Source organism: Eubalaena glacialis, chromosome 1 (genome assembly GCF_028564815.1).
Source record: "Eubalaena glacialis isolate mEubGla1 chromosome 1, mEubGla1.1.hap2.+ XY, whole genome shotgun sequence".
NCBI classification, from domain to species: Eukaryota; Metazoa; Chordata; class Mammalia; order Artiodactyla; family Balaenidae; genus Eubalaena; species Eubalaena glacialis.
This window is the reverse complement of record NC_083716.1, coordinates 221,966,741-221,981,902: the sequence shown is the minus strand read 5'-3', so window position 1 is coordinate 221,981,902 and position 15,162 is coordinate 221,966,741. Positions and strand designations below refer to the sequence as shown.

The 15,162-nt window shown below is 49.7% G+C and overlaps 2 protein-coding genes across 5 annotated transcripts in view; both read left to right on the top strand.

Moving 5' to 3' along the window:
- Positions 1–501: 501 nt before the first annotated feature.
- Positions 502–7,441, top strand: SLC23A3 (solute carrier family 23 member 3). 3 transcript variants are annotated; one of them, XM_061187572.1, is made up of 12 exons: positions 502–726; positions 854–1,011; positions 1,125–1,246; positions 1,435–1,508; positions 1,839–2,020; positions 2,344–2,467; positions 2,623–2,731; positions 3,887–4,140; positions 4,656–4,761; positions 5,044–5,211; positions 6,228–6,323; positions 6,763–7,441. In XM_061187572.1, the coding sequence occupies exons 1-12, from the start codon at positions 562–564 to the stop codon at positions 7,053–7,055; spliced, it is 1,851 nt and encodes a 616-aa protein (XP_061043555.1). In that variant the 5' UTR covers positions 502–561; the 3' UTR covers positions 7,056–7,441. The 3 variants fall into 3 exon arrangements, with proteins under 3 accessions (XP_061043555.1, XP_061043556.1, XP_061043554.1); XM_061187573.1 differs by lacking the exon at positions 3,887–4,140 and having other exon boundaries at positions 1,125–1,222; positions 2,375–2,467; positions 2,692–2,731; XM_061187571.1 differs by having other exon boundaries at positions 1,125–1,222; positions 1,839–2,024; positions 2,344–2,731.
- A 749-nt stretch (positions 7,442–8,190) lies between these two features.
- NHEJ1 (non-homologous end joining factor 1) overlaps positions 8,191–15,162 on the top strand; it is a 74,635-nt gene continuing 67,663 nt past the window's right edge. For both annotated transcript variants that reach the window (XR_009700622.1, XM_061187564.1), the window contains exons 1-3: positions 8,191–8,280; positions 11,280–11,456; positions 11,909–12,121. Coding sequence is in view for 1 of the 2 variants with exons in the window: in XM_061187564.1 (XP_061043547.1) it covers positions 11,280–11,456; positions 11,909–12,121 (390 nt within the window). In the remaining variant the exon portion in view is untranslated. The remainder of the gene's footprint in view (positions 8,281–11,279; positions 11,457–11,908; positions 12,122–15,162) is intronic.

The window sequence follows — 15,162 nt, the reverse complement described above, 5'->3', positions numbered from 1 at the left end:
ACTGGACTACTTCATTGTCTTCTGGTTTAGTTGGGCCCAAGCTTTCACACATTGAAAGGATAAATTACTTTTATTTCTCCTTTATATTACAGTGAGGACATTATACGGAGTTGGGGTCGCTGTTGTCGTACATGACGTAGGGATGTTTCCTTTTGAGGTAGTCCAGGGGGCTGGACCCTAATAGGGTTGAGAACTGCAGTGTAATCGTGATGGTTCCAAATGGCAGTGGTGAGGAGGGAATACAATCTGTAAAATCTCCCCAGGCTATTTTAGAGGCTTCCTCGCCACCACTCCTTTCCTGGGACAGGGGCTCTAGATGGAGATTCTTGGGGGGAGGGGTCCAGAACTTGGCTCCCCGGTTAATGGGTGATGGAATTTGTGCAAGAGCTGGGCAAAGGTGAAAGGGCCGTGTCCTGCCCCAAATCCCTCATCCCTTCGCTCTGCTTCATTGACACTCCCGCCCCCTGCCCGCTCCAGGCAGCTAACTTCACACAAACTCTGACCTCTTACTCTCCCTCCTTAACTCCAGGGCAGGCAAGACAAGACGAAAGGCAGGGCAGCATGAGCCGATCACCCCCCAACGCCATACAACTCCGATCCGTGGGCTCCCAGAGTACCATGGCTTCCCTGCCGCAACCGTCTGCTGTCCAAAATCCCTCCTGTCACTCTTGGACCTCTCTGTGTGGGTCTCCTCCCTGGGGCCTCAGCTGTCTTCTGGCTCTGCAGGTAGGAGCAGAGGTGCAGGAGTTGGTGCTGGCTGAAGCGGGTGTTTGGAGGGAGGAGGTGTGGCATGAGAAACCCTCTGGAAATAGGTATTTCTGCCTATTTCTGAAGACTGTTCCTCTGCCTGCAGCATATCTTGGTCCTGGCTTCTCTGCTCTGCGCCTCCCACCTGCTCCTGCTTCAAAGTCTCCCTGCAGGAGGACTCTCTTCCTCCCCTGCCCAGCTCCTGGCCTCCAGCCTCTTTTCATGTGGCGTGTCTACAGCCCTGCAAACTTGGATGGGCAGCAGGTGAGGGGAACTCCCTGGAGAGAAGGGGACAGGGTCCCAGCGCGTAGGAGAGGCTCGGGAAGGCTTTCAGCTGCCCCATGTTTCCAGACCTGCCGCGGCTGCTGTTCCTACAGGCTGCCTCTTATCCAGGCTCCATCCTTAGAGTTTCTTATCCCTGGTCTGGTGCTGACCAGTCAGAAGCTACCTCTGACCACCCGGACACCTGGAAACTGTGAGCACAGAGCAAGGGCACAGGGTGAGGGTGAGGTTGGGTGCTCACCTGAGCACACAGTTGTAAGTGGGTGCAGGATTGAGATGGGGCAGTGATGGGAGGGTTAGGCAGCACCGGGTGCTGGAGCTGTGTCAGGCACCAGCCAGAACTGTAGAGCAATGGGTCTCCAACCTGTTTACCTCTCTCCTCTCCACGTCCCCAACTTCTCCCAGCCTCCCTTGTGCTGCGCCTGTGTGGGGGACCTGGCTGCCATGGCCTGGAGCTCTGGAACACTTCTCTCCGAGAAGTGAGTAGGTGGGGATGCGGAGGAGGAGCGCTATGAGAGGTGCCCGACTGGGGAGGCTCTTGTTTCCATTTTTCAGGGACTGAGATGCTCTAGGGCAAAGAGTTGGGTGGGGGGAACCCCTCCTGGAATTTTTTTTTTTTCCACACCACGTGGCTTGCGGGATCTCAGTTCCCCAACCAGGGATTGAACCTGGGCCACGGCAGTGAAAGCCCGGAAACCTAACCACTAGGCCACCAGGGAACTCCCTGGAATTAGTTAAGATGTCCAGGCTGAGGTCATCTCAGTTGAGCAGAGAATGTTTTCTCTTTGTCCACTTCTCCACTCCACCAGGTGTCCGGGGCCGTGGTGGTCTCCGGGCTGCTGCAGGTCACGCTGGGGCTGTTCGGGGGTCCTGGCCACTTGTTCCCCCACTGTGGGCCCCTGGTGCTGGCCCCCAGCCTAGTTGTGGCAGGGCTCTCGGCCCACAGGGAGGTAGCCCTGTTCTGCTCTGCTCACTGGGGCCTGGCATCGCTGTACGTAAGTCCTGAGAGGCGTGGCGCCCGGTGGGGTGTGTGGGAGCGGGGGAGGGCCGAGGTGCTGGCTCCACCAGGTTCAGCTGCCATCTCAAAAGGGACAACACTTTGTGGATCTGGAATCCAGGACTTTTGCTGGATTCATTTGTTCATCCTGACTTTCACCTTGTCTCCCACTGACCCCCAAGGTGCCCTCCTTCCCCCTCCATGGGGGGCTTTCTTCTCCGGGACCCCCTTTTATGGTATTCTGCCACTCCTACCTCCACTCCCCCGCCTCAGGATGCCTGCTTCCCCTTGCTCCTAAAGCTCCTTCCCTCTCTTAGGCTTATCCTGCTCATGGTGGTCTGTTCTCAGCACCTGGGCTCCCGCCTGTTACCGCCTCACCCCTGGAGGCCAGCTTCAACCTCTCCAACCCACACTCACATCCCTGTCTTCAGGCTCCTCTCGGTATGTGGAGGTCTGGGCAGGGGCAGTTGAAGTTAGAAGGGCTGGCACGGAATGCTCACTCGGCCCCCTACCTTTTGCTTTCTGTCTACCCCTCCAAGGCTGGCTTGAAAAGTTCTGGGGGAGGGGTTCTTTCCCGTCTCAGTCTTGTCCCTCAGGTGCTGATCCCAGTAGCTTGTGTGTGGATCATCTCTGCCCTTCTGGGTCTCAGCATCATCCCCCGGGAGCTGTCTGCCGAGGCACCGTGGTTTTGGCTGCCTCACCCAGGTAGGTTTTCTCCTAGTCCTCCATCTTCTTACTCACATAAAGGTGTCTCTTTCTTTGGACTCTGAGTTAATGAAATTAGCTGTACGGATTCTCAAAACACACAAGGGAGAGAAATTGCCATTCTGAGGGGCAATGCCAGCCGCTCACCACAGGTGTCTTTGTTACTGTTTAGAGACATCTGTAAGCCCCACCACTGTGTGTTGATACTCCTTACCCAATTTACACATTTATGTTACTTACTCCCACAGACATCTGAGTTGGTGACCTGTGCACAAAGATTGCTTTTGAGGCATTGTATATGAAATTTGCTCACTCATCAATTTAATAATGGTCTGTTGAGTGCTTATTATGTGCTAGGCACGTGATAGGGGACGTGGTGGTAAACATGACACACACAGTGCCTGCACTCATGAAGCCTATAATATGTAGGGGAATACAGATACTAATTAAATCGTCACCCAAGTAAATGTAAAATTGCATGCGGTAAATTAAAAAGGGCAGGTACCTTGTGTGATGTAAGTTCATAATGGGGAATCTGACTTTATTGGAGAGGTCAGGAAAGGCACTCTTTTTTTTATGTTTTTATTTTTATTTATTTAATTTTTAATTTTTTAATTTTTTGGCTGCACTGTGTGGCTTGTGGGACCTTAGTTCCCTGGCCAGGGATTGAACCCAGGCCCTCGCAGTGAGAGCATGGAACCCTAACCACTGGACCACCAGAGAATTCCCAGGAAAGGCATTCTTGAGGAAGTGATCACTGAGCTGAGATGTGAGAGATGAGTAGGAGCTTATTGGGTAAAGGCAAGAGTGAAGAGCATTCTAGGTGGAGAGAACAGCATATGCAAAGGCCCTCTAGTGGCCAGCAACACAGCAAGTACAAGGGCCTGAAACAAGGCCAGTGTATCTGGAGTGAAAGAAGTGAGGCAGAGTGTGGTGGGAGATGAGGCTAGAGAGAGAGGTAAGGGTCAGACCAAAGAGGACCTTGTAGACCACAGTAAAGGGATGGGTCTTTACCCTGAGTTTGATGGTTTTGTCCCAAGACATTATCTTCAGAGACAATGGGGCCTTTAGGGTTCTTGTGTCATAGGCTGTCAGAGGCAGGGGGATGCTTCAGACGTGCGTCTGGCCCCAAAGCAGCTCTTTCTCCCTCCCTAGCTGAGTGGGACTGGCCCTTGCTGACACCCAGGGCTCTGGCTGCAGGCATCTCTATGGCCTTGGCAGCTTCCACCAGCTCCCTGGGCTGCTACGCCCTGTGTGGCCAGCTGCTGCATTTGCCTTCTCCACCTCCGCATGCCTGTAGCCGAGGGCTGAGCCTGGAGGGTCTGGGCAGTGTGCTGGCCGGGCTGTTGGGGAGCCCCATGGGCACTGCATCCAGCTTCCCCAACGTGGGCACAGTGAGTCTTCTCCAGGTATGTGGACGGGGGTGGGGGGAGGGGAGCCGGAGGTGCAGGAGAGGGAAGGGGACTGATTGCCAGCTGTGCCCAGCCCTCTGCCAGGCACTTCACAGCAGTGATCTCATTTAGAGAGGTACCTAGAAGTGGTAAGGGCTAGGAGTGTGAGGAGGACACTAAATCACTACTGAACGCCTTCTGTGCCTCAGGCACTGTACCAGGGCTGAGGTTCTAGAGAGAAGCAAGTCAGATGAAGTCCCTGCTCTCCTGGGGACTTCGAGAGAGAGAGGTGGACAATTTAAGAAAAAAAAAAAAAAGATAATTTCCAAGAGTGATAAGTGCTATTTAGAAAACAAAGTGGGGGTGGGATAGTGGTTGAGTAAGGGAAGCCCCTTTAGGTAGAGTGCTGGGGGATGCTTCCTGGGAGAGTGACATTTGAGTTGGGATCCAAACGATGAGAAGGTGTCGGCCAGGTGAAAACCTTGAAAGGTCAAGGAGGTGGCTGTGTTTTCTAGTGTATCTTCGTCATCTAGGCTGGATCTCGGCGAGTGGCCCACTTGGTGGGGCTGCTCTGCGTGGCGCTTGGGCTCTCCCCGAGGCTGGTCCAGCTCCTCACCACCATCCCGCTGCCTGTGCTTGGTGAGTGGATGTATCAGCAGGACTGGTATTGAACCAGTACCCCCTAGCAGGGCCCAACTGGTTGCTGGTGGTCAGCACCCTTTCTTTCTGAATAGCCTCCCTAATATATGGATGTTTGTGTCAGCTGTCCTATTTTCTCAGCCATATCTTGGCCTCTTGACTGGCCTTCTCTGCTCCTGGGCCTTTTGGTGGTCTCTGCCCATTACAACCTGCCCTGGCCTGCAATACTCTCTGCTGTGCCAGCCCTCTCCCAACGTCTTCAATTACTTCTGTATGAGACAGGTGGGGTGCTGGGGGTGACCCAGGCCGTGGTTCTGTCTACTGGATTCTCCAGCTTCCACTTGGCTGACATTGACTCTGGGCGGAATGTCTTCATTGTTGGCTTCTCCATCTTCATGGCCCTGTTGCTGCCAAGATGGTTTCGGGAAGCTCCAGTCCTACTGAGCACAGGTGGGAAGAGGGGGGATGGAAAGAGAAGTTGCTTGGCAGTGGGAAAGCAAGGGCTCAAGGCTTGAGTTTCTCTGGATTCCAGGCCCCCGCACCCAGAGAAGGGTTTTGGTAGAGTCCATCCATTTGTTTAGCAAATATTTATTGAACACTGTGCTAGCCCCTTGGGGTACAAAGGTGACTGTAGATGTGACAGTCTAGTAAAAGAGATGAGATGTGTAGAAACATAACTAGAAAGGTTCAGATAAAGAGCTATGGTGCTCGGCAGTGAGAAAGATGGCTTCTGTTGGAGATGATCTGGGTAACTTTTATGGAGAAAGTAACATTGAGCTGGTCTTGAAGGACGGTAAGATTTAAAAACGTATTTGGTGAGAAGGTCATTCCTGGTGGATGAACCACCATAAATAAAGACATAGAAGTAGGAAGTCATAGGGCATGTCCTGGGAGCGGCAAATAACTTAGTTAGCTCAGCTTAGCAAATAGCAGTGGTTCTTAACTGAGGATGGTTTTGTCCCACAGAGAACATCTGGCAATGTCTGGAGACATTTTTGGTTGTTATAAGCAGGGGAGAGGTGATTGTTAGTGGCACTTAGTGGGTAGAAGGATGCTACTAAACATTCTGCAATGTACAGGACAGCCCCCCTCAAACAGAAAAGTATCTAGTCCGAAATGTTAGTAGTACTGAGGTTGAGGAACCCAGGCTAGAGCACAGAAGGTAACAAATGGGAAATAAGGTTGGGGCTTTTAATACCAAACTTTCAGGAGACAGGGAGCCTGGAACTATCGAAGCATATCTGGAGGGCACGTGTATGCTCAGAAGATAGGGTGTTGAGCAGGGACCCTGTGGGAAGGGCCTGGGTGTGGGAATAGAGAGCAGAGGGACAAAGGAGGGGGGACATGGAACAATTCAGAAAGATCTGTCCTTAGTCCAAGACTTAGGCTTAGGTTGGAAGTATTAGGCTCCTTGGCTTTGCATAGGATCAGAGTTTCCCCTCCTGCCTGGCCCCAACCCCCTGTAGGCTGGAGCCCCTTGGATGTGTTACTACGCTCACTGCTCACAGAGCCCATCTTCCTGGCGGGACTCTTGGGCTTCTTCCTAGAGAACACCATTCCTGGTAAGTTGAGGCCAGGCCCCAGCAGACTGGGGAATGGCCAGGAAGTCATCACTCCCTGGGTTGGGCAATGGCCTGAACACCCTCTCTCTCTCTTTTTTTTTTGAATTAAAAAAAAATTATTTTTTAAAATTTATTTTATTTTTGGCTCTGTTGGGTCTTCGTTGCTGTGCGCAGGCTTTCTCTAGTTGCGGCGAGCGCGGGCTTCTTATTGTGGTGGCTTCTCTTGTTGTGGAGCACGGGCTCTAGGCGTGCGGGCTTCAGTAGTTGTGGCTCGTGGGCTCTAGAGCACAGGCTCAGTAGTTGCGGCACACAAGCTTAGTTGCTCCACGGTATGTGGGATCTTCCCGGACCAGGGCTTGAACCCGTTTCCCCTGCATTGGCAGGTGGATTCTTAACCACTGTGCCACCAGGGAAGCCCTGACCACCCTCTCTTTTGCAGGCACACAGCTTGAGCGAGGCCTAGGTCAAGGGCTGCCATCTTCTTTCACTGCCCAAGAGGTTCGGATGCCTCAGAAGTCCAGGGAGAAGGCTGCTCAAGAGTATGAGCTTCCTTTCTCCATCCAAAACCTGTGTCCCTGCATTCCCCAGCCCCTCCGTTGCCTCTGCCCACTGCCCGAAGACTCTGGGAATGAAGAAGGAGGGCCCTCTGAGCCAGGAGAGACAGCCGACTTGCTGCCTGGCTTTGGGGAGCAGTGCCCTGGGTCTAGCAGAGAAGAACTTAGGTCCCAGTAATTACCAGGACTCCAGCTTCCACCTTGATTACTTTAGCCCTATCTCTCAGCTTGCTGGAGAGCCAGATCCCAGGCTTTCCTTTCTCCCAGGGAGAGGATGTGTGTGTGTGTCTCACACGGGCCCACCTAAAGGTCTCATTTCCCAACAGGTGTGTTTGCCTTTCCTTCTCTTAATTAGGCCCAACTGTTCCAGAGCAGGGCCATGGTTTAGTGGGCCATGATTGAATGATATTTTGCCTGTGAACTATCTATACTCGAACCCCAGCATTCACTAACTGATATTTATTGTGCCTCCTATGTGCAAGGTCCTGGAAATACAGATATGGATAAGACAGGGTCCCTGCCCTCTCAAACACTTATGGTTTAAAAAGACATGTAATTACCAACTAAAATCCAAAGCAGAAAGCAGTCTGCAATAAAGATTGAAACAATGCTATGGGAGCAAAGAGGAAGAAATAATGAATTCTGATTGGGGATAGTGGGAAAAGCTTTACATAGAAGCAGCACTGAGGCTGGCCTTAACAAGAGGATTTTTCGTTGTGGAACAGGGATGGGGAGAATTTTTTAGGCTCAAGTATTCAGCTCGAGCAAAACAGTAAGTTGTACGAGGTGCAAGATGAGTTGAAGGATTTCAAGCTTCTCTGTGGTGATGGAGCATAAATTGGGGGTGCATGGAGGGCGAAATGAGACAGGAGAGGTAAAGGATGAGGTCAGACCATGGGATTTATGCCTGGGAGACTCATCTCTTAAACAACTCGGGTGCTGGTGGAGACCCAAAAGAGATATCTAGTGAAGTTCAATCCCATCGTTTTATTTAAAAACAAAACAACAAAAAAAGAGGTTGGACACGTAGGGAAGGGAAATGACTTTGGGTTTATCAACAAATCCAAATCCGGGGTCCCCTCTCCTGCACTTCGTCTGGCATTCTTTCTACTCTGCCAGCGCGACTCTGAAGGGCGCCACTACCCCTCCACCTCTCTACCAGGGCGTCCTCCAGCCTCTCTTCTCGCTTTCCCGGCCACAGTGTCCCTCCACCTCCGACGGCTCCAGTTTATCAGCTCCGTGGGCCCAGATGTCCCGCCCACATCAGGCTTGGGCTCCGCCCCAGTGTCCCAAGACCCCGCCTCCCCGTGGTTGGGGGGAAATGACCCTACTCTAAGCCTTTCGGTTTGCGCGGGCGGGCCAGCTTGCCGCGGGGAGAGTGAGAGCTCTCGAGGCCGCTCACGGTAGGTGGGGTCGAGCTCTAACCGGGGCCAGGGCCGGGGCCGGGCGGCGAGACATTGCTCGGACTCTGCGGGCTGGCCCTGGCAACGCGCTTCCTCCCCGAATTTTCCTCCCAGGAGGGACCCGCGCGCGGCCGGGATTCTGGGACAGGCCTCCGGGGGTGGGCGTGGGCGGAGCCGGGGGGCCGCGCGTGCGCAGCTTGCCTCCCGGCCGCGAGGCGGGGTTTGTGCGGGTACTCATATGCGGGCAGCTCGGTGCCACCAAGTAGCCGGGTTTCGGCTTTGTTGCCCTTTGAGGGGTCCCGAGCCGCGCCTCATGCAGCCGGTGCTGTAAAAATAGAAACGTGGACGGTGAAGGCCTTTCTAGTGAGGGCAAATGGAAACGACGCCAGGCGGGACTCCTGGGGTGGGGCTGTGGTAAAGGGACCGAGGGGCGGGGCGGGGCGTGGCCCAGCCCGGACGGTCGCTGGGGTTTTGCTGCCCTCTGCAGGATGGCGGAGGAACTGCGCCGAGGGAGGGGCTCACGGCCAAGGGGCGGGACTGGGTGCCGACCCGCTTTAGGCCACCCCACTCCTCTGTTGGCCCTCGGCGCTTCCCCTCCCTCATTCAAAATAATAAACGGGTGACTCTGGTTAACGTGAGGGTTAAAGGCATTCTTGAAGGAAACAAGAGAAAGGTGAGATATAGAGGCCTCAAAACAGGACACGCGTGGTGGGAGCAGCAAACCCAGGTCTGATGCTGAATTTCTCAGACCTTTTTAGGGGGCTTGTTGATCCCAGATCCCACATTTTAAACTCCTCCCCTGCCCGCAAAACAAAACATACTGTGTGAGGGTCCTGAGCTTCCAGGCTTTCCGAAGTGACAGTCTCGGATAGTCAACCCAATTTTGGTGACTCTTAGAGCGCACGCTGGGGAGCGCCTGTAAGGGAGAGAAGGGCTTGGCGACTTGCTGTTTGTGACCGACTTGCTGTTTCTGACCTTGGGCAATGTGGAACTCTGGTCCCGTGAGGACTAGCTTAATCGTTCCAAGATCTTCTCTTCCCAGTAGGAACAGCAGGTGGGAATGTGACTGAAATACCATCCTCTGAACACAAGGTTTTGAGGCTGCTGCAGATAAAAATCACAATGTATATAGTTCTATTTCACCTGTCTAGTGACTGTACAAATTATGTTACAAGGCCGCGCTTCAAAAACTAGGTTATGGTTGGAAGAATAATGGCTTAGATAGAGATGAAAATGACTGGAAGAACAGCACTGTGTTAACCACGTTAATGAAATACAAGGATTTTCATTGTTTTCTTTGTATTCTAAGGTCTGCGCCACCCCCCCCCCCCAACTTCACTTTGTGTTTATAAACTGAAACTACATCACTTTTTTTTTTTGGCTGCGCCACGCCGCACACAGAATCCCTGACCAGGGATTGAACCCGTGCCCCCTGCAGTGGAGGCATGGAGTCTTTACTGCCAGGGAGGTCCACACTTTTTTTTTTTTTTTTTAACCCTCAGGAAAAATGATCAAACTGCCTGTAAAGTAGCCATAGTTACTGAACATCTACTAGATTAAGGCTACAAATTTAGTTGCTGAAGTAGAAAGGTTGGTTTCCAGGATGTGCAGCAGGGCATGATATCATTGATGGCAGTGCCTTGGATGTGGATGTGGATGATGAGTGAAGTGGAGTTAATTCATGGTCTCTACCTCTGTGCTGTGCTGTGCCTTGTATTGACTTCTTAGTCATTCCGGGTCTTCTTGAAATGGGGTTGGGGCTTTTCTCCTTGCTTCTGGACACAGAGTTATTAGCTCTTTATTTGTGTCTCATTGATCCCTTTGAGAATTTGACCACAGCTGTGGACCTCTTCCCTCCAAATGGGTATATGCAGGTATGCACAAATTTTGCATATAATTCCAGAGGGTTTACATGCATAGACTCTAGATTAAGAATCCCTGTCTTAGAGAATGTATATATATTTAGGGAAAAAATATATTTAGGGGGCATATAAATGTGTGTGTCTATATATATATATATATATATATATATATAGACACACACACACATACATACATATATTCATTTAGGAAATATATATATATGTTTAGGGAATACATATATATATATACCCACACACACATATTTAAAATTCTGAGAGCTTCCAGAGTTTTTTTTTTAGATTTTATTTATTTATTTATGGCTATGTTGGGTCTTCGTTGCTGCATGCTGGCTTTCTCTAGTTGCGGCGAGCGGGGGCTACTCTTCCCTGCGGTGCACTGGCTTCTCATTGCGGTGGCTTCTCTTGTTGCGGAGCATGGGCTCTAGGCGCGTGGGCTTCAGTAGTTGTGGCTCGCGGGCTCTAGAGTGCAGGCTCCATAGTTGTGGCCCACTGGCTTCGTTGCTCCGCGGCATGTGGGATCTTCATGGACCAGGGCTCGAACCTGTGTCCCCTGCATTGGCAGGCGGATTCTTAACCACTGCGCCACCAGGGAAGCCCAGAGTTTTGTTTTTAGATAATGATCAAGTAATTTGAATTTCCTGCACATGACACTTATGACTTATGATGTTTTGTAAAACAAGAACTATTTCTTCTCTTCTAGAAGTTCTGGGAAAGGATAGCATTGACATATTTATTAGGAATGTGATAAAGATGCAACAAGAATGGTTTAGGTTTCAACATTGTTATATTATTAGAAAGCAGAAATACTAGTACCAATATGGTAAGGCTTAACTGCTATAGAAGAAGGAGATATTTTATGTTTTCCAGGAATTTAATATGGGAAAAAAACCACTCAAAATTCTGAATAGATTTTTAGTGGCAAGAGGTGGTAAGGTTGGTGCTCAGCTGGTTATATACTGGGAGGGTGAAGGAGAGGGGGTTGAATGTAAATCAATGCCTTCTGTTTTCTTAGGGAGGATTTTCACAAGATGTATTTGATAGAGAACTCTCTGAGTGGTGTCCCCCCAGGCCTACAGCACCCTGGGGGCACTTTGCTAAATTAAGACTCTCCTGCAGATGGAGGAACTGGAGCAAGGCCTGCTGATGCAGCCGTGGGCATGGCTACAGCTTGCCGAGAACTCCCTCTTGGCCAAGGCTTATATCACCAAGCAGGGCTATGCCTTGCTGGTTTCAGATCTTCAACAGGTGTGGCATGAACAGGTGGACACTAGTGTGGTCAGCCAGCGAGCCAAGGTAAGTGTGAAGAGAAGTACTGCTATGGGTGGCAGTGGACGTAATTTCTTTCCTAGTGAAGGTCAGGGGGCATTAACATCACCCAGCTTATTCACCTATAGGTAGCCAAGGAAGGTCAAATTAGGTTGCTACAATTCCCATTAATGTTCTGCACTTCTACCTCTAGCCCTAGGATCTTTCCATATGGGGTGTGTGTGTGTGTGTGTGTGTGTGTGTGTGTGTGTGTGTGTGTTTCTGTAGTGCATTCAGTGGAAGGCAGAATTGTGAAGTAGGCCAGTTGATCTCTCTTCTTTTTGTTTTCTTCTTTCCTGTTCTGATGTTTTTATTTTCCCTTCCCTTCCTCTTCTGCCCACTGTCTTCATGTTAACCAGAGCTTTCCTTTGCTGTTACTTACCAGGGAGTCAGTTTCCTTTTAGTCCTCTCACCCTGTACAACGCTTGCTCTCTTTTTAGGAGCTGAACAAACGCCTGACTGCTCCTCCTGCGGCTTTTCTTTGTCATTTGGATGATCTGCTTCGCCCATTGTTGAAGGACACTGCTTGCCCTGGCAAAGCTACATTCTCCTGTGATCGTGTGGCAGAGGCGCTGATACTCCGGGTGCGGAGTGAGCTCTCTGGTCTCCCATTCTACTGGAATTTCCACTGCATCCTAGCTAGCCCTTCGCTGGTAAGTGCAATTCAAATACGGGGTAGGGAAAGGGGTGCCAGCTGCTTCCCCTTCTCAAAGCTTCTCAAATGAAGCTTTAGGTGTTTTTTGTTTTTTTGTTTTTTGGTAAACCCCATTTGAAATTCGTCTCCAATTAGAAAACTTTCCTTGACTAGAAAGAAGGCAAAAAGGTTTCTTGACTGGTACATTCTTTCCTTTCAAAAGGAGCATAGTTTGGGCCTACATGCTTTACCGGGTATCTTTATTCGTTACTTGATTTATTCAACATTTATTAAGCATCTACTATGGGCTAATTGTTGGGTGTCCAGATCTAAAACAATATAGCCTATTCCTGGAGTTCATAATCTAATGAGAAGGCAGACAGACAGGAAACAGGATAAATTATGGTATATACTTTGATGGAGATAAGCCCAGGATGATTGAGGATCTGAAAAACCTTTTTGAAGAGAGAGTTTCTGAGCTGGGTTGTTTTTTTTTTTTTTTTTTTTAATAAGTGTAAAGTTCTTTTTTTTTTTTTTAATTTATTTATTTATGGCTGTGTTGGGTCTTCGTTTCTGTGCGAGGGCTTTCTCTAGTTGCGGCAAGTGGGGGCCACTCTTCATCGCGGTGCGCGGGCCTCTCACTATCACGGCCTCTCTTGTTGCGGAGCACAGGCTCCAGACGCGCAGGCTCAGTAATTGTGGCTCACGGGCCTAGTTGCTCCGCGGCATGTGGGATCTTCCCAGACCAGGGCTCGAACCCGTGTCCCCTGCATTGGCAGGCAGATTCTCAACCACTGCGCCAGCAGGGAAGCCCTGAGCTGAGTTTTGAAGATGAGTAGGAAATAACTGGGAGAAAATAAAAAGATCATTCTAGGCATGAATGCATTCTGAGAGGTATGCAAGTGGGGGAACTTCATGACTCCAGGGAGCCGTGAGAAATGAGGTAGACAGTGGCCAGATCTTGAAGGATTCTAATGAGTTTGGATTTTACCCCAAAGGCAACAGGGATTCACTGAAAAACTTTAAGCAGGGGTTTAACACGATCCAATTTGTAATTTATCCAGATCACTCTGGTAGTAGGGTAGGCTATATACCAGTGTTGAGTACCTTTCTGAACATTATCTTGTCATTTAATCCTCACAACTGTCCTGTCCTGCAAGATAAGTATTATTGCCATTTTTCAGAGTAGCAAGCTGAGACTGAAGGTCATTTGTCTAAAGTCATCCAGTTTATAAATGAATGAGCTGGAATTTGACTCCCAGGTAGGTCTGATTCAAGAGCCCATTTTCAGGGACTCAGAAGATAATGTCCTCTGCTCACTTGTAGCTTTCTAGGCCCCAATAGCTTTTATTAGCAGTTAGTTAGTTGAGAGTGAAGAACTAGTTGGCAGGAATTACTTCTGCTTGTCCTTCTACCCTTTTATGTAAACAGAGCTTGTTTTAGCATTAGATGACAGGGTCTTCTATGGGGGTCCTAAGGTTGTAGGTTTATCAGCAGAGGGATCTGAAGACAAGTGGGCATCATATCCTGTCTCCCTTCTTTAGTTTCCCAGAGGTAGTGTGATGCTTTGGCAACAGTAGGGTGATGGAACAAAGTGCTTTTCAACAAACTGTTCCCTGTTTTTGATCTAGTATTTTTGACCCAAGCTAGTCTTGAGTGTTTGGAGAACTACTGCTCATTAACCTCTGAATTTTTAAGGCCCATAAACAGTGCTTAGCAAATAATAATCACTCAATTTTGTTGATTTTAATTGAACTTCTTTTGAAAATTTCCACCTTGCTTTAAGTAGAATTTATCATCTTGTTCAAAACCCCGTAACTTTTTCTAAGTAACACCAGGAGGCACTGTTCCCTCAATAATGCTTGTTCTGGCACCAAAACATTTGGGCAGCCTTGGGGAAGCCCTAGCAATAGCCACTCTCATTTTATATCACACAGCCCTGGAAATTCAGAAGAGTGAGATTGGGGAGGCAGTTCCTGTTGGAAGCTTATGGGCTCTAATAGTTTTTTCTTACAAAAGAATACAGTAAAGGGCTTCCCTGGTGGCGCAGTGGTTGAGAATCTGCCTGCCAACACAGGGGACACGGGTTCGAGCCCTGGTCTGGGAAGATCCCACATGCCACGGAGCAACTAGGCCCGTGAGCCACAACTACTGAGCCTGCGCGTCTGGAGCCTGTGCTCCGTAACAAGAGAGGCCGCAACAGTGAGAGGCCCGCGCACCGCGTTGAAGAGTGGCCCCCACTTGCCGCAACTAGAGAAAGCCCTCGCACAGAAACAAAGACCCAACACAGCCAAAAATAAATAAATAATAAATAAATAAATTAAAAAAAAAAAAGAATACAGTAAAGAACACTTGTATAATGATATTATAATTGAAAGTAATGGGTGAAGAAAACCTAGCTATTCTAGGCAAATTCCTCTAATTGGGGAGCTGCAATTTAAAAAGAGGTAACAGGGGCTTCCCTGGTGGCGCAGTGGTTAAGAATCCGCCTGCCAATGCAGGGGACACGGGTTCAAGCCCTGGTCCGGGAAGATCCCACATGCCGCGGAACAACTAAGCCTGTGCGCCACAAATACTGAGCCCGCGCTCTAGGGCCCATGAGCCACAACTACTGAGCCCGTGTGCCACAACTAGTGAAGCCCACACGCCTAGATCCTGTGCTCCACAACAAGAGAAGCCACCGCAATGAGAAGCCCGCGGACTGCAATGAAGAGTAGCCCCCGCTCGCCACGGCTAGAGAAAGCCCGCATGCAGCAATGAAGACCCAATGCAGCCAAAAATTAAATAAATAAAATAAATTATAAATAAATAAAAAGAGGCAACAGTGTTTAGAGTGGAATGAATCTTGGTTGGCCATGGGGAGAACAATTTATTAATAATTATGCTTCAAGGTATATTATTAAACGAAGAAGAATGCCATCCCAGGGAAATCCCTGTACCTGAGGAAGCTTTATAGGGAAAAAGTTAGAGCCAGTGGACACCGGTGAGGATGTAGGAGGATACTATTTCAGGCTTGTGTGTGTGTCTATGAGGTCACACAGTCATAATTTTTGTTTGTTA

Bases quoted from the DNA above. Each gene is read 5' to 3' on its own strand.
- SLC23A3 (XM_061187571.1), top strand. From the start codon at position 562: ATGAGCCGATCACCCCCCAACGCCATACAACTCCGATCCGTGGGCTCC. The intron at 2,025-2,343 runs GTAAGTCCTGAG...TCCCTCTCTTAG, and splicing joins GGGGCCTGGCATCGCTGTAC to GCTTATCCTGCTCATGGTGG. The intron at 6,324-6,762 runs GTAAGTTGAGGC...TCTCTTTTGCAG, and splicing joins CCTAGAGAACACCATTCCTG to GCACACAGCTTGAGCGAGGC.